Source organism: Myripristis murdjan, chromosome 17 (assembly GCF_902150065.1).
Source record: "Myripristis murdjan chromosome 17, fMyrMur1.1, whole genome shotgun sequence".
In the NCBI taxonomy this organism is placed as follows: Eukaryota; Metazoa; Chordata; class Actinopteri; order Holocentriformes; family Holocentridae; genus Myripristis; species Myripristis murdjan.
The window spans coordinates 22,146,229-22,163,631 of record NC_043996.1 but is presented as its reverse complement, the minus strand read 5'-3'; the positions used below and the strand labels follow the sequence as shown (position 1 = coordinate 22,163,631).

Genomic DNA, 17,403 nt, shown 5'->3' with positions numbered 1-17,403 from the left:
TTTTTTAAAAAAGAAGCATAATCTTACAGTATGTTTCAGTAAATTACATCTCAAATGGTGATTGAGATATGCTCCCTTATTAATACACACTATTTAACATTACAATACATTAACAAAGCTGATGTTAGTATTGGTATGAACATCAGCCCCAGACATAACATTTTAAACATGAGCAACATATCCTTTCTTCCCTCAACTTAAAATGTATAAATGTATAAAGGTGTATACTTCTTCCTACTCCTTTTTCGAACAGGATACACTATATTGTTTATCTGTTTCTCTTTTTGTTGTCTTTTTTTATCTTGCATATTTATATATGGAAAACGAACAAATATATATATTATATTTTTTTTGTCTTTCATTCATTCATTCATTCATAATGTCCATAATGATCATGTCCTATGGTATATTAATGAGAAGACATAATCTAATAGTACATGTTCAGTGAATAATAATGTCAAATGATGTTGGAAAATGGTGTGCAGGGGAAATAATACACAGAAGCTATAGAGGGCAACTGGATCATAGGACCTTAGGACATACAGGGCTCTGGTGGGAGCATCCACCCCACATAACTCCATATTAAGGATGACATTTATGAGAGGCTGTGTGTCCATCAGTCAATCATAAATAGCATGAGTATACCTGCAGACACCAGTGGATCTTACACATACTGCAGATGTGACTCATGGGGCCATTCAAGCAGTCTCCTGTAAATGCTTTGGCGATTTATTTATTTATAAACTAATTTAATGGCAGCTGGGGTTGACTGTTGTATAAAAGTGATGCAAGCGCGCCACCCAGTGGGCACAGTTACTACGTACAAGCAAAACACCTCCAAACCCCAGTCTTTACTATTAACCTGCAGCTGTAACTGTACGCGGGCCTATTCGCTTCTCTTGACACCCTCCAATTAATTTCCCTGAAGCGCCACAGCCAACAGCGGCGAGTCCACCCGTCGCGAGCCGAAAACACGTGAGCTCAATTAACGACTAATTAACGCACGCTTCAAAAACAGCTGCTCGTGCAATCTCGAGCGGAATGACCATCCCTAAACTACAAAATTGTAGTACTTATCACATACATCACGCTTTACTCACTTTGGCACGGTTTGTAAAATGACGAACGATATATCTAAAAAGAAGGTAAAGGGGCCCAGTGAGAAAAAGGCGAGAAGAAAGACGAGGAGGAGAGAGACTTACGCGATGTACATTTATAAAGTTTTGAAACAGGTGGGTCAAGGATTCGCATTGGATGTGCGTCGGCTCGGCTTCCTTTTCGCTGTGCCCTCCCAATGAACAACTGTTTTCCTTTGCCTTCAAGGTCCATCCCGACACGGGTATTTCTAGCAAAGCCATGAGCATCATGAATTCCTTCGTTAATGACTTGTTCGAGAGGATTGCCACAGAAGCGTCCCGCCTGGCTCAGTACAACAAGCGCTCCACCATCACAAGCAGGGAGGTGCAGACCGCCGTGCGGCTGCTGCTGCCCGGAGAGCTGGCGAAGCACGCAGTGTCCGAGGGGACCAAAGCCGTCACCAAGTACACCAACTCCAGGCCCTGAAGTCCCGTCCAGACGCCGCCAAAGTTTACGGACACGCCTGGACTGCAGCACGTATATCACTGGTTGATGTAGGCAGAATTTAAGTTGAGTTTTTAGTTGCTGTTTTGATTAAATAAGTGGTGACACCTGCTTATTTTGCCGTGCAGTCATTTCCCCCCTTAATTTTAATCTGAAGAAATCCACTGAGCAAAGCTGAAGTTCACCATTAACCACTAGATGGGGTTATTGCACATCTGCATATCACCTACGTGTGTGTAGCATCTTCACTCACAGCAACTTCAAGTCAGTTTCCTTGGTACAGTCTCTACAGAATGAATCCTTGAAGATGATTCAGTGAAGAAAGTTGACCTACTCCACACTTTTCCATACACCTTACAGATGCAGGCACAGCAAAATGGCTTGAATCCCAGTTTATTCAGCTAATAAATGGTGTAACTTGGTCCTGTTTTGTGTAAAGAACATCACTTATAAACTATTCATCCCAAATATCCACCTCAACAGATCAGTTACTCAATTAGTCAAACGTATTGGCAGAACCTGACACTGTTGAGGGAGACACAGCAATATTGAGTCCTTGTAGGAATCCTAATCAAGGTTTAAAAGATGACACTGTCAGTCTGCTGAACGCTACGTGATTACAGGATAATGAAAGTAATAGTTGGACCAGTGCAATCATCTGCATAAAATGGAGAAATTGATAAAGGTTCCTCTCCAATTACGATGATGTTTGCATCAGCCTGTACGTACACCTATTACCCTTATCAGCATCCTACAAAACCAAGCTTTTTGTGTTAATGTCCTTGAATGTGACTCCGCCGCAGCCTGTTATTGTCAGGATACCCATTTCAGATGTTTTCTGCTACTCTTGGTAATGATATGAAATCTACCGATGTTATTATTATGAGGGTGATACAGTCTTTGATGGCAGTGACTTTGTTCATGATTATCATGGCCATTTAGGTTTTGTATCTTGCTCCCCTCCCCATATCCCTACTCTTACCCGTGCCCGGTGGTAGTCATTGCTGTCTCCTTTCGGCAGACTCTATGAACACATTATGGATGGGAGCATTAGTGACTGATGCAGAGCCTGGGCTGGCTTGCCTTGTTTTTCGTGCGAGAGTGCATCATTAGAAAATGTTCCACTTGGCAGGGAAGCGCGTATTAACTGCACGCGCAATGAAATGAGGTTGTGATAGATGGTTAAAGTTATACAGGACTATTAGGTTGAAATATGAACCTCTCAATTGTCGTGATGAAGCAGAGGGCTATTTGCGTGGTGATCAGTGCATTGAGAGACAATTGGAATCTGCAAAGACCGATACAATATATTATAGGTAGTGGGCTCCGAGCTTTTAAAAGAGTGGAGGAAAAGTAATCATGCTTCCACGGAACCGTTCAGAGCCACTGTTCAATTCAAGGCTCTATAAATTCATTTAGGCTCCCCACCAACATCTGAGGCATTGTGATGAGAGACTCGGGCTAGATTGGCATACAGAGCACCTTTGTGTAAGCCCTATTGAAGACCCTGATGAGCCACAGATATGCAGGTTTATTGGCCATCAGAGGTGCTTGAATGTCACTGCAGAGTTGAAAGAAGACTGTGATGTGTGGGTATGGACAACAGAGTCTGTACCACACCATGCACCACATTAAGAAAACAAACAGAACTGGAGTGGACACATGCATAAGTACAAGACCTAACTTCCCTTTAGATACTGCAGCTGGCCAATTAAGGGTGCACACCATCTCCTATCATGTTTCCATGGTGACTGCGAGTTATTCTAGTTTGAATACAACATTTTAAGTCTGTCCCTCTAACTTCTTATGTGAGCTTAAATGTTAATTGCATCCTAATTGTTCTGCTAACACGGCTTAATTGCAAATATGAGAGACATGATGTCAGCTCGCTCAGATACAAATAACGCAAAAGTCATTAAAATAAACACCTTGTGCATAATTTACTGTTCTGATGTCATGGCGAGGCTCTGGGTGAAACCTAGACTTTTTTGTGTGCGCTGTATGTCTTAAACTAACAGCAGATCCAATTGCAAACCCATTAGCATTTAATATTACTGTAATTACTGTGTACATTTCATTATGTTCTCAGTATATTAAACGACTGCGCAGTGTGGAGGGAGGGCTACGGTTTAATCTCTTTCTGTATTACTGTCTGCCACAGTACTCAAAACAGCATTAAGAGGCACATAATCAGAGGGAACTAATTGCCTATGATTGCATAAATGAAGTGCCTGACTCTCATCAGAGCGGTTTCTGATGTCCAGTTTTTTACCGCCTTAGGAAAGGAAGGCGGCTGACCACAAAGCAGAAACCCTCGGAGACAGCTACTGGTGGGTAATGTGAGGAAGCCAAAGATTTAGTATGTCCACAGGGGGCTGCGAGGGCAGGGGGTGTTACCGCTGCTGATGCTTTTTGTTGTCATCAGAGTTGCCTCCGCTTCACAGAGGAAGAAAAAAAAAAAAAAAACATGAGTGCCCACCATTTGAGAAATGAATTTATCGAAGTCACTGTCTTTTTCCCCATTAGTAAGTGTTTAGTTCAGCGTTTTAAATAATTGCGTTACCAGGAATGATATTTAAAATACATTTGGGAGTCAATGAGGCGGGAAAGTGCCTACATGTTTTGCTGATGACACCCGGGCCATTTGGAAGACATCAAAGTAGAGAGGAGGTAGCCCAGATGCATATTATAAACTCATTATGTATATCATTTAAAAGGATGTACTCCAGCAGCAAAAACAATATTCCTAGTCTCTTTCTGGTAATGTGTGTTTTCAAAGTTGAAACTCTTACCCGCCTTCAGTTTAATGTGTCATCTATTACCAAACTGTAACATGAAATAAATGTTCTTGATTTCCATACTAGAATAGTCGTTAACGTATAGATGAGATGCAGCTATGAGTCAGAAGTGGGAAAGAGGAAAGAAAAAAAAAACACTCCCTCTACAAATACCTTATACCCTTCCACCTGTAGTGCATATCAGTCTTTCATTTTCTCAGAGTCTGCAAGCATCACCTTTATGAGCCCCACAGAGGCAGATAAACAGGCAGAAAAATATCCTTTATCATTACATCCAACAAAGCATGCTCCAGTAGGACATAATAAAAGAGGAAGTACAACCTGCAGTCCCACAAATCCTTAGAAGTAATTTTGAGTCTTCCACGCTACCCATACAAATACATGAGTAGTGTCTGGAGAGTTAAAAAAAGGGGGGGGGTGGGGGTGTTTTGCTGGCGGGTAGAGTTTATATCAGTGCTGGAAAATTGTGATCCATCCGTCAAAAGAGATGTTTGTCAGATGCCTAGTGAGTAGGCTTAAGAGGCTTAATTATGCACCGTCCCTCCGCCATCATAACACTACACGTGGGGCAGAGTGACACAGCGGTGGCCAGTCATTCAGCCTAATGTTCTAATGTAGGGAGCCATGTGGATACATAAAATCCATTAAGGCTCACGGAAAAAATACAGTGCAGAGAGAGACATTTTACAAATACATATTGTACGCACAGGGACTTACATATAGTGAATTCTTGTTTGCTTAAGGTAGAGCACAAATATCAACACCAATAGATAAATGTTGCCTGAAAATCAGCATGTTTAATTTAGCTGTTACTTAAATTTTTTAAAAAGAAGTTCTTGAGAATGACTGTGAAAACCTTGCAGACACCGGAGAAGGTGCATAATGTGTTCCAAGTCACCGATTTCGTAAGACCTTGTCTTGCTCAACACATTTTCAGTAAGAGAGTTTAAAATAAACATGGACAAAATTTGATAATGTAGGCTGTATTTTTCAGACCTGAACTTGAAAGAAACACTGTTTTAGGAACATGCTATAATATAGCAAAATACTGACAAGATGTAATTAAATGTGACACTGAACACTTTGTCCAAGTAGGCCATCCACTTCCCCAGAAGGACTATTAAAGATGCATGTGATGTAGCATGATATGTATTCACAACCAAATAACATGTTGTTCTGTGACCCTAATCAAGAGAGTTCATTCAAAGTATTTCTTACTGTGAGAATGAAGCTACAGCCATGAGGCTTCATGGCTGTAGCTTTGCTGGAGGCAAACAGGGGTGGCTAGAGTGCCCTTATGAGGGACATAAAAATAGCCTTACTTGTCACACTGCAGGGAGGGCCTCATACCAGATATCAAAACAACTCTGTGCACCAACCCTCTGAGCAGCCAGCAGGCAGATCGTGGACATAAGCCAGAGACGTGAAACAAAGAGACAGGCCTTAGACGAAGATCTCCCTCAGTTAATCATACATACTTTCCACGGCTGCTTTTCCCAGTGAGAAGCAAGCCATTCAGAATGTCGCGTGGCAGTTTTGTCTTTACACCCACCGCCTTACGCTCCCTCCAACTTGATGAGGAGATGCTGGAGAGAGACAGGTTCAAGAGGCAGCTGGTCTCCCATCGTTTCAGTGGCTACACGCTGAACAGAGGGGTCAGGGACAGGCCGACATCGAGGCCCAGTGCTGCCCTGCCACCAGCCGTCTGCCATGACCTGGTCATTCAAAATGCTCTGTACACAGGAGACCTGGAGGCTATGCAGCGCTTCTTCCCAAGAGGCTCCACAGCCAACTTCATCATCGAGCCGCAGGGAGGGGACATGCGCTGGGTGGCCAGAGGTGAAGGTAAGAGACAAGGCTCACATCTGTCTGCATCAGGAATGAATTTGAGAAAGTTGAAAGTTGTACAACTGGCAAAGTTGGCTTCACTGTATTCCCTGGAGATGAACATAACATGAGAGGACTTGTGAGAATTTCATGTTTTCATTTGAAAATGGAAAAGAAAATAAATCACTGTGCTGTTGTTTATTATGTATAACTAAGAGTTACATACACAAATGCAACTGGAAGTGTCTCACCATGAGGCAGTATTTACAGACAGCAATGTGCTATTTATAGGAACAGAACACGAGGCAGTATTTATAGAAGCAGTCCATCATACCTCCACCAAGCAATCAAATTTATTAGTCATGTGCCTCATTTTGTGCATCAGAATGCATTGTATCCCACTGGTTTTACTTGTGGTCCTTAACTGTAGACAAAATAGCATGACCGCTCTGTCGTTTTGGGATAACCTTACCTCTTGAGGTCACTTCTTACCGGCAGTGGACACAGCTGTTCATGTTCAAGACTACAAATTAAAATTATACATGATTACATAGTTTTATTAATGTGCTTGTTAGTTATTACCAGTGTTTTTGCATTGTCAAAAGAATCTCTCTCACAAGTGCATTGAGTGCATGGTTTGATTGTGTGTTGACTTCAGTGGGCTAGTGAACGTGAGCAAGCTACATGTGACTCAGGCTATTTGCTCCTCTGTCACTGCACTGGCGAGGCTCACTGGGTCAACCAAAATATCATGTAACACCACTCTGAAATAGCCCTGTCTGAACAAACAAGCTGCATAAGGGCTCATTTCCTTCAAGAGAAACCACACCACTAAAACATTTGAAACAAACCAGTTAGCTATAGATCTTCACGTTCAGCTTGCACAGTATGGCTTATGTAGAACCCAAGATTAAGTGGCGCAAACCAAAGGCCTACCGCAACGATGTGATTGCCACAGCCCAGTCCACAGGATGCGTCTTGCAATTCTGGAATTCTCTGCTTGTGGGCGACGAACTGACTCTTATTAGCATCATCGACGATGATGAGTACACCTACCTTATTGATGCCATTTATGACACCAGCAACATAGAGGAATGGAAGAACTTCAGATTCAACTACAGAGGACTGAGTAGGTCTTTGATGTTGGATTAAGTTTGTCATGGGTGTGTTGTCATATACATCTTTATATATCTTTTGCTTCACAGTATCTGGTTGTCCTAAATATCAAGTTGCACTGGGCAGCGTTGTTGAAGCATATAACCAGACATATGTTGTAATGATAAATGGCTGTGATAAACCACAACATACTGGCTTACTTGCATGTGACATCTACTTATCTGCAGAGGCCCTAAAGGTTGAGATCGGAGTTGAATTTCTGTGCATTCTACCCCCTGCTGGCAGGACTGTGGTCACTAACCTATGAGCAGGAGCTGACGACGCCACTGCATATCACAGCCGGCCGGGGCTTCGCAGACTGCCTGAGGCTCCTGCTGCAGCGTGGGGCCAGTGTGGACTTGGCACCCGGTGGCACCACTGCCCTGCATGAGGCCTGCGAAAGCTGCCAACCAGAATGCACAAAGCTGCTGTTGACCCATGGCGCAAATGCCAATGCAGTGTCAGAGGACGGCCTCATGCCCTTGCACATGTGCACTAGCCCTGAGTCACTTGAGTGAGTAGAAAAATGCTTCCTCCGAGAGTATATGTGGGAATGTACAAGGGATATACTAACAAAGCTGTGTAATTCTGCCTGCAGATGTGCAAAGTATCTCCTCCAGTTTGGTGCTGCAATCAATGGGCGAAGTATAGAGGAAGATGACACTCCCTTACATATAGCAGCCAGGAATGGTCTCCCAGAGCACATCGAGCTCTACCTGCACTACGGGGCTGCTGTGGACAAACAGAATGACGTAGGCCTCACACCCCTCAACGCTGCTTGCTCACAGCCCCAGGAGCTGCAGGACCTGCAGCGTTACTTCAAGGTGTGCCAGTTGCTCCTGGAAGCCGGGGCCGACGTCAGTACCATGGACCAGGAAAAACACTCTCCCCTACACATGGCCTGTAAGAATGTCAACGCAGACATAGTAGACCTGCTGCTGGAAAACGGCGCCTGTGTCAACAACATGGGCTATGGTGAAGCCCCCATGCACAACATCCTGAAGGCGGTGTGCTACAAGATTTCCCACAAGCCTGAGAGGGTGGTCCGCGCTCTGCTCAACCATGGGTCCATTCGGGTGTGGCCTGGAGCTCTGCCCACGGTACAAAACCAAATGCTGAGAAAAGCTAAATGGTATCTAAGAACACTGTAAGATGAAGTGTATACATAGTTATGTCATGGGTTTGGATGGGTACACAATACTACCAGCGTGACTTCTGTATGAATACTCACTTTGGATTATGGTACAATGGACTGCAACATCAAATCCTATGTACTGGTAAATATTCAGTATGAAGCAAACATTCATAAAGCGTTCTCATTTTGCATAATTAGCTGCTACTGCATGTGTAACACTTTGAGTTAGAGTCTAGAAACACTTTTTTTGTTAATAATCCAGACTTTACAACTTCACTTACATTCAAATCATTCCAATTTCATGACACAACATGAAGTGTTGCACTCTCTGCAGGGAACAGACTACAACTATCACTGAACCCACGTGCACCAGACAAAATGCCTGGCTCCTAATTAGGCAAGTGTTAATAGGAGATTAATTAGCACTAATTGCATAATTTCCAGTTAAACCCCCGGAGGGAAGACCAATCTGTTCATTTCACAAGTGTTTAATTACTTTATTTCTTCAGTTCTATGGAATCACACGCTCAGTCGCAAACTTAAATGATGAGCGTATGAATCCTGTTACTTTGCTCTTAGTTCTGGCATATCTTTCAGGTTTTGAAGCACTGCTGCGGCTCTCCACAAACCATTGAGGTTCTTCTGAACGCCTACAGCAAACTGAGAGTCACAGACACCTGGGTTGAATCTGTCTCCCCAGAGATCTTTAAGGCAAGTTCTTTCAGTAATTGATCTGTGATTAAGGGCTGACCAATGCAGCTTATGGAAGACCAACATTTTTGGACTGAAGTACAAATAGTCAGTATTTTGGTTGATATTAAATATCTTTAATAAAAACTATTACATGTATTCAATGTCTCTGCATTATAATCATGGGGGAAAACATTTAGGACGTGATTTGACACTTCAACACTCCAGTAAAACTAAAAGCTATCATGATGAAACTCCTATGGTGACCTACCACATCTATTCAGCGGTAAGGGAAATTCTGGCATACACTTAGGCCTTTAAATGAAAAATTCAGAATTTTCAGAAATTTCAGTTTTCAGAAATTGCATTTCATTGCAGGTTTTAGGCATTATTTTGTAGTGTTGGTCAAGATATAACTTCTATCATATCTGCGATGGATTGATGACTGACTGCCAGCTGATATACATATTCAACAATATCAGCCTGATATATTGGCAGATAAATATAGTAGTTTAGGACATTGCATACAGTTGTTCCTATGAGCTGATTGTGAATAGCTATTACTATACTATAACTTTACTTAACTAAGTTTAACTTGACTAAAATCATCACATGTTCTTTGTGTTTTCTCTCCAATCAGGAGCATCAGGAGTTCTATGAGTCCGTGTTCGCCTTGGCCCAGACCCCTCGCTCCCTGCAGCATTTGGCACGCTGCAGGATCAGGACCTTCCTGGACACCAGCATTCACAAAGTGGTCCCAAAACTCAACCTGCCCACCTTCCTGAAGAACTACCTGCTGCTGGACTTTAGGGGCTACGTGCACTAAGAGAACAGCTCCTATAGCAGCGATCGAAGAGAAAGGGCCCCTCACAGTTTGTTTTAGTGTGACACACCATGCTTTCTTTCAGATTGTTTTCCTGCACCACTCCCTGTGCTCCAAGTGTGAGCCTGGATGATGATTCTTGATGGTTGCTGAATGTAAGGAAAAAGACACTGTTATCAATTAAGACAATAATACAACCACATCAAAATCGAGCACTGCAATATACCAATACTCTAATTAGATTCACTTGCACCAAACAAAAAACAACAGTTTATTTCTCTTCTTTTAAGCACATCTGTTTGTTTTTATTTACACCACAAGAGGGAGCTAAAGACTTGAGCTGATGGAGCATAGGCATCCGGTTGTATGAGTTTTTTCTTTTACATTTATTTTCTGTGACCACACTTTTTGCTACCTGTGACAGATAAAAAGCTACAAATTGCTTGTATTTTTATACACTGTTTTCCACGGTAGGTAGTAGGTGTTAAATAATGATAATGAACATTTGTGCGTGATAATGTGTTTTACACTAAGGACTGTTACCAAATATTTGCATAAATAATAATTATAATTAATGATATGATTGTCATTGGACATTTTATACAAAAAGTAGACGTGTTATCAAATGAAACATTCGCCATTGCCACTTAGCCTGGACCTTGCACTTTTTTCTTTCGTTTTTAATTCCCACTGCTTTGTATTTATTTCTTATTTCCGGCTTTTATGTTTTAGAAAATATTCAATAGTCAACGATGACAGAAAATACATTATAATAAATAATAAATAACAATACGAAGCCTATTTGTTCTCAAGCAATAAAATTTAAGGGCTATGAAGTTTGAAATTAAAATTACACAGAAACATGCGAGCCCACCATCACATTAAACCACGGTAAATATGCTATCAGCTTTGACCACGATTTATATTTTTATAACGAGCGGATGAAGATTATTCTTGAATCCGGTAAAATGACAGTCTTTTATGTATGGATGAAATGAATGGCTGCGGTGAGGCAAGAAAAAAAAATATGACGTGTGAACGGTATCCCTGAGTTCCACCTGTCACATGCCATCTCAAATCAAACAAAAAGCACAAATAAAAAGTCAACTAGGGTGGATTTTGATATTAGATGGTTTATGAACAAATGATCTGTAGGCCTTATGAACCTCAGTGACAGCCTACATAAACACCAGCGATGACAAAACTTTAACCAATTACTAACGATTTAAATATGCAATTAATAATTATTATATGGTATCAGACATATGGAGGATATATCACTGATGAATAAAATTCCCAGAAAAATAAATCCATATTATTCTCCTTGAATCTATATTCTATTCAGGCAACAATAAAGATCAATAAAATTTGTTATATTAAAGAAAAAGTTGTGGTTATATTTTTCTGTGTTGAAATGGGAGAGCAAGTCTGATATGAGTGAAGTCCAAGCAGAGAGAATGGGGAGAGGAGCACGGCAAAGAGGAGCTATTTGGTTTCAATAGATCAAAGAGAGATGGTGCCGAAGTCATTTGCAATTATAAGAATTAGCCTGGCCTGGCCCTCCACTGCTAATCAGAGTCGGTGGTGATATGTTTATGTCCTCATGCAATCAGACGACCAGTTGGAGAGCCCGGGCACCCAGGACTCAATAGGGCTAATCATCATCAGCTCCCATTGGCATTTAAACGGTGAAATGACGATTAAATTAACACTCAAAGAAAAGAGAAAAGTGATTTTCCCTTTGCATATTTTGATTAGGGACGCATTACCAAAAACACACGCCGGAATGGTGCGTGCGTTATTGCAGAATGCGGGTTATTTAACATGATCAACCTTTAGGAAATAGTTTGGCCCCGCGCAGATTAATTGCTCGTGTGAGATGGCAGCTTATGTTTGATGCGTGCATTTCACGCCGTTTCAGATAAATCTCACCCCAGTTCAAACAAAGTTGAAAGTCATTCAAATTGGGTTTGGCCACTACTCCGTGTCCGTATTGGCGTTGACCCCCGCATAAACGCCTTTAATCGCGATCTAATTTCGCTCAGAGTATCTCTCTCCAGGGAACAATTGTTGCGGCACTTTTTCTCCCTCTAAGGCCGAGCGCATTGTTTTAGCCGTGCGGGACAGAAAAGCCTTTCCCCTCAAGAGAGTGGAGGAACATCTGCCTCTCCTCCCTTCCGACTCCGATGCCCATCGGTCCCAATATTTCAACAAAAGCCACCGTTGTTTGATGCTGTCCCTTGAATCCAGAGTAATTACTTATCATCAATCAAAATTAATAATAGCTGATTGGGTTGGTGTGGTCAACGATTATAGAAGGGGAAGGGCCTGAACAGTCTCTCACACCGTTTGCAGTCAATGTGAACCTGGCAAAAGGGGAGGAGGACTGGGGGTGCGACCCGTCTATTTGGTCTCCACTGGGAAACTACCGCCTCTCAAGACGGCCAAAAAGTCAGAGGCTGAATAAGGAAATGAAGCGTAATTTGAGGAAGATGGATGAGCCCCCAGGGAAACACCCCCTTTTCATTCCTCTTGTATTGCAGATGATAACCAATGCGCTCTCTCTCTCTCTCTCTCTCTCTCTCTCTCTCTCTCTCTCTCTCTCTCTCACACACACACACACACACACACACACACACACACACACACACACACACAAGCTCACAGTGCTCACATAGGAGAGGGGCGGAGGGAGGAGTTGCAGAGAGGGAGAAGTAGATAGATAGACAGAGAGAGCGTGTGTTTATGTCTCAGTGTGTGACAAATAAGAGGGAAAAGGTAGCGGTGGGGCACAAAACAAAGCGCCCGACTGTCGCATATAGAGTGAAGAGATCCGGAGAGGCAGTCCACTCCCAGGGATGACAACACAGCAGAGGACATACTTTAAATTCATCCCGTCTTTGCACTGAAACTTCTGCCGTCTACCGAGGAGAGGACATTTGCCGTGAAGTTTCAACCAAAAAGAAAAGTGTTCGCCTGCAAAATGCAGAGACCAGGCGGCCAGGGGACGGCGTTTTCAATCGATTCCCTGATAGGGACCCCGCAGCCCAGACCGGGACACCTGCTCTACACGGGCTATCCTATGTTCATGCCGTACAGACCTTTGGTTATTCCGCAAGCTTTATCCCATTCGCCTTTATCGTCTGGTATACCTCCACTGGCGCCTTTGGCATCTTTCGCTGGACGTCTCACCAATACGTTCTGTGCGAGTTTGGGACAGGGGGTGCCCTCCATGGTTGCGCTCACTACGACGCTGCCAAGTTTCTCGGATCCTCCGGACAGTTTCTATCCACCTCAAGAGCTGCCGGGACCCCGTTTAAGTGCTGTCGATCCGGGGGCGAGGAGGCAGGAAAGTCCGCACTCCGAGGAGCTGCACACCAGGGACAAGGGCTCCGAGCTGCTAAACTTCTCTGAAACTTTTCAGACAATATCAGGTGAGCTCGGTGTCTTTGCTTTCACTTGCTTGTTGATTAAAACCAGACTCCAGGACATCTGCGTTAAAAGTAACCATGGTGCGTAAAATGCTATTTCCAAAGGCTTTGCTTGAGTGAGATAAAGTCAACGTTTGTCATCATTTCATTTAGATATTTGGTGGCGTATAAAAAAATATGCTTAGTTTTACTACCTTTTTGGGCTGACTTAAATTATATTAAATTCATAGTATTAGCCTAATCATATAAAACCTGACAGCCTATTTATATAAGCACTGTGTGAAATAATATAAGGCAACCATTCTCTGAAAGACTATTAAAAATTTATTGTGATATATTTTTGGTGGTTGTTTGCCTTAACTATCACAGACTGGAGAGCATAGTTTTAATCACAGTTTTATTTACTGTTACACTGCATGTGTATAGTTGCTGGTTCACACAGTGCTGATTAATTGGTGGGAGAACAGATTGCAGTTGTACCAAATTGCCAAAAGGTGTGTCATGACCAGCAGTGAAAACTCAACTCAATCCCAAAGCGCAGGCCACTTAAGAATATCACCTAATATCCAATTATGAAGTTACACCAGTGTTTCTTTTAATAGGAAAAACATTGAGTCACCTGCAGCAAAACTTTGTCTCATAACCTAAAGCCAATGCAAATATTGATGTCATTAGCTGTAAAGGGGATTTAGATGAAAACAGTTACTCAGTGTGTGTTTGTCTTATTTCCTCCCCATGCACAAAAATGTTAGGTGAGACCAAACTGTACAGTTCAGATGACGAGAAGTTGGAGCTAAAGTCAGCAGACACGGTGTGCAGCGACCGTGAGGACAGCTCTGCAGACAGCGAGAACGAAAGCTTCTCAGACGGGAACAACTGCAGCTCCCTTTCCCAAAAGAGCAAACTAAAAACCGGCTCGCAGGAGGCGCTACCGACGGGAAGCTCTGCCGGGAAGAGCCGGAGGAGACGAACAGCCTTTACCAGTGAGCAGCTCCTTGAACTTGAAAAGGAGTTTCACTGTAAAAAGTACCTTTCTCTCACCGAGCGCTCCCAAATAGCACATGCACTTAAACTGAGCGAGGTGCAGGTCAAGATTTGGTTTCAGAACCGCAGGGCCAAATGGAAAAGGATCAAAGCCGGCAACGTCAACAACCGGTCAGGAGAGCCGGTGAGAAATCCCAAAATTGTGGTCCCCATCCCGGTGCACGTCAACAGGTTTGCTGTGAGGAGTCAGCATCAACAAATAGAACAAGGGACCAGGCCATGAGCTCAGATGACAATTTAAAAAGAGATAAAAGAAAAGAAACGAGAAAAAAAAAAACACTTACACATGACTCTATGTTCCGCTGATTTGTTGAACGCATGAAGCACAAAAAGGAGGATTCAGTTATTTTGTCTGAGGTGAGACTGAGCAGATACCCAAACCTCCAGAGAAGAGGATTTGCTCGCAGATCATCTATTGGGCAATATATGCTCGCGATTTTTATTTATTCTTTTGTGAATATGTAAATACGTATGGGTCAATATAGGCACAAATGGGCACTATGAGATGAGATTGTAAAGATTTCTTTTCTCTCTCTCTCTCTTTTTTTAAGTATTTATATGTAGGGCCAAAATGTTCTGTTGATTATGTGCATGTCCTTTACTCATTTGGTGAAGTTATTCCGAATTTTTTGTTTTGTGTTTGGGTACGATTTGTTGACCTCATTTGCATGTAACTTAAGAAGTTTTCATTTTGTTTGGCAACTGTAGGAACCACCTCTGCCAGCTATTTGTGGAGAAAAAAAGAAAAAGATGTGAAGGAAATAAATGACCAAACAAAGGGACGACTGTAAAGTATATTGACCTAATAAATCGATTTATATGAACGTTTGAATCCAGATTGAATTATTATGATTATTATCATTATTTATTGGTTAGGTTTAACCGTGATGTTAGTGTTGGGGGTGGATGTGTGTATGTGTGTGTGTGTTGGTTATCTCTTTGTAAATAATTCAAAAGTAGGCTAGATACACTAAGAAAGCAATGCGGCCTACAGTATTTAAACTTATTACGTAATAATAGCATAATCTAAGATCAAAAAGACAATAATAATACTAATTCGGCTATTTAATAGTAATAATATTAACCAAAATGATTTTTTAAAATTAATTTTCAATTAGTTGGATTTCAATACGGTGATAAATAAGAACATTTCGGATTCATTTCAAATTCCAGACAATTAGCGCTCGTTTATGTCCAGCATTTTGAGAAATTATTTTGCATGGTGACTCCACATGCTTCACAAGTTCACTGCTCGTCTGAGCGTCTTCACTGCTCAATACAAAATCGCTCATTTTTACTTTGAAGCCCTCGATTTGACAAATGACTCTTTTTTTTTTTCTCACAACCACAGAGGTAAAGGGGAAGGGCTCTTTGTGTTGACCGTGGCAGCGGTGACTGATCTCTGTGTGGGAGGCCATGTTGTCTCCAGGTGGACTGATGGATCCCCTGACCAACACACTGTAACATGATCACTACCAGTGAACTATAATTTAACGAAAATGTAAACCTGGTAGCCTTTAAAACAATAAACAAAAATATATGCTATTATTACTATTAATTAAATTTAATCTGACATTCTTAAAATCTGCCAAAAACTGCCAATTGAGCGAGATAATTGATTTTGTTTTCATTGCATGTAAGTTGATCCAGTAATTTTCTTAACATATGTATTTTTTCTCAAAACACATTGAACGTTCTCACAGTGGTGTGAGAAAAAAAAATCCTCTTGTATCCGGTGCAGTTTCACTTGTGCCAAGAATTTACTAGAAACAACTGCTAGTGTATTTGATTTAAGACAGAATGAGGCGGAGCTCTGCGCTGTTATCAAGAAAATGACTTGATTTAAGTTTCAATATGGCTTTTTAAAATGCCTGATTTGGGGGGGATGTGGATAACAAACTAACTTTATAGCAAACAAATCAAATAGACGACACGATTATTTGGACAAGTGATCCAGGCAGGATTACAGGCTGCTGTGTGGCATGCGCAAATTAATGCATTAATTGGCTACACCAAATAGAGGATTTTACATCGCAATACATGGATATAAAATTTTGTGAATTGCAGCAAAATTAAAATCTTAGAAAAATAATGCTGTGGTCGTGCCAGCTATCTATCTAATTACAGGAAAGGGAAGGGGACTTTGGGGTTTTATGCAAACTTACACATGCCTGCTCTGGGTTTGCATGGTCCCTCTGAACTGCTTCCAGAAAAGGATCATGTTGGAATAATTTCACTTTACCCACAATTCATATGGGAGAAAGTGATTGGTTTCCCTATTTCCAAAATAGGTACAGGCCTCAAGCCATATTTAAACCACTCATACCAGCACCTGTTGAAAATGATGATAGGGCCAGATTCTTAAAATATTTTAATGGTAGGCTATGAATATTTTATTGCATTAGCTAACATAGGACCTTTACCTTGTCTTGAATTAAGATTTAACCAGAAACATGGTGTGCATAGGCTTGGAAGACATTTTAATGATATAAAAAAATACAAAACTATTCTTCTTGGACACTGCAGGAAGGTTTAAGTCAAACCCAGAAATCAGGGCGCATTATAATCTGGCCATAGACATGCATTTTAATTTTACTTGGGCCTCCGGCAGGGCTGATTCAACCCACATGGGTATCAGCCTGTAAACACACCCTGGAAATGACTTTATCTTTGTCTGACCTCAGAACCATAACAGATACTTCATGACCTGGGCATCATGAGTAGTAAAGTTTATTTTATTGTCCAGCTCATGCATCAAGATTGTGACACTTGGATGGGGATTCAAGGAGTGACGATGCAGTGGAAGTTTTATTATGGTCCAAGAGCTGACTAATATACAATGTCAATTCCACGACATTGTGCCAGAGCGCAAAAGCTATTTCAGTCTGAGTGAGCTTATGTAGGTGACAATGAAGGGCC

General features: G+C 41.8%; 3 protein-coding genes across 4 annotated transcripts; all 3 read left to right on the top strand.

The window, feature by feature from the left end:
* Positions 1 to 1,031: 1,031 nt before the first annotated feature.
* Positions 1,032 to 1,696, top strand: h2bk1 (H2B.K variant histone 1). Its single transcript, XM_030075257.1, has 2 exons — positions 1,032 to 1,232; positions 1,324 to 1,696. The coding sequence occupies exons 1-2, from the start codon at positions 1,119 to 1,121 to the stop codon at positions 1,561 to 1,563; spliced, it is 354 nt and encodes a 117-aa protein (XP_029931117.1). The 5' UTR covers positions 1,032 to 1,118; the 3' UTR covers positions 1,564 to 1,696.
* A 4,203-nt stretch (positions 1,697 to 5,899) lies between these two features.
* On the top strand, positions 5,900 to 10,012 carry asb10 (ankyrin repeat and SOCS box containing 10). Of its 2 annotated transcripts, none has more exons than XM_030074990.1 (5): positions 5,900 to 6,224; positions 7,608 to 7,875; positions 7,960 to 8,461; positions 9,094 to 9,207; positions 9,827 to 10,012. In XM_030074990.1, the coding sequence occupies exons 1-5, from the start codon at positions 5,900 to 5,902 to the stop codon at positions 10,010 to 10,012; spliced, it is 1,395 nt and encodes a 464-aa protein (XP_029930850.1). The 2 variants fall into 2 exon arrangements, with proteins under 2 accessions (XP_029930850.1, XP_029930849.1); XM_030074989.1 differs by having other exon boundaries at positions 5,900 to 6,236.
* Positions 10,013 to 12,992: 2,980 nt separating this feature from the next.
* gbx1 (gastrulation brain homeobox 1) lies at positions 12,993 to 14,707 on the top strand. Its single transcript, XM_030074944.1, has 2 exons — positions 12,993 to 13,443; positions 14,193 to 14,707. Exons 1-2 carry the CDS (start codon positions 12,993 to 12,995, stop codon positions 14,705 to 14,707), a joined length of 966 nt encoding a protein of 321 aa, XP_029930804.1.
* Positions 14,708 to 17,403: the final 2,696 nt, after the last annotated feature.

What these genes read in the sequence shown, in the direction of transcription:
- gbx1 (XM_030074944.1), top strand. Translation starts at nt 12,993, where the DNA reads ATGCAGAGACCAGGCGGCCAGGGGACGGCGTTTTCAATCGATTCCCTG. An exon ending in AACTTTTCAGACAATATCAG is followed by an intron (nt 13,444 to 14,192) that starts GTGAGCTCGGTG and finishes CAAAAATGTTAG; the next exon opens with GTGAGACCAAACTGTACAGT.
- asb10 (XM_030074989.1), top strand. Translation starts at nt 5,900, where the DNA reads ATGTCGCGTGGCAGTTTTGTCTTTACACCCACCGCCTTACGCTCCCTC. An exon ending in ACTAGCCCTGAGTCACTTGA is followed by an intron (nt 7,876 to 7,959) that starts GTGAGTAGAAAA and finishes TTCTGCCTGCAG; the next exon opens with ATGTGCAAAGTATCTCCTCC. An exon ending in GGCCTGGAGCTCTGCCCACG is followed by an intron (nt 8,462 to 9,093) that starts GTACAAAACCAA and finishes CATATCTTTCAG; the next exon opens with GTTTTGAAGCACTGCTGCGG.
- h2bk1 (XM_030075257.1), top strand. Translation starts at nt 1,119, where the DNA reads ATGACGAACGATATATCTAAAAAGAAGGTAAAGGGGCCCAGTGAGAAA. An exon ending in TTTATAAAGTTTTGAAACAG is followed by an intron (nt 1,233 to 1,323) that starts GTGGGTCAAGGA and finishes TTTGCCTTCAAG; the next exon opens with GTCCATCCCGACACGGGTAT.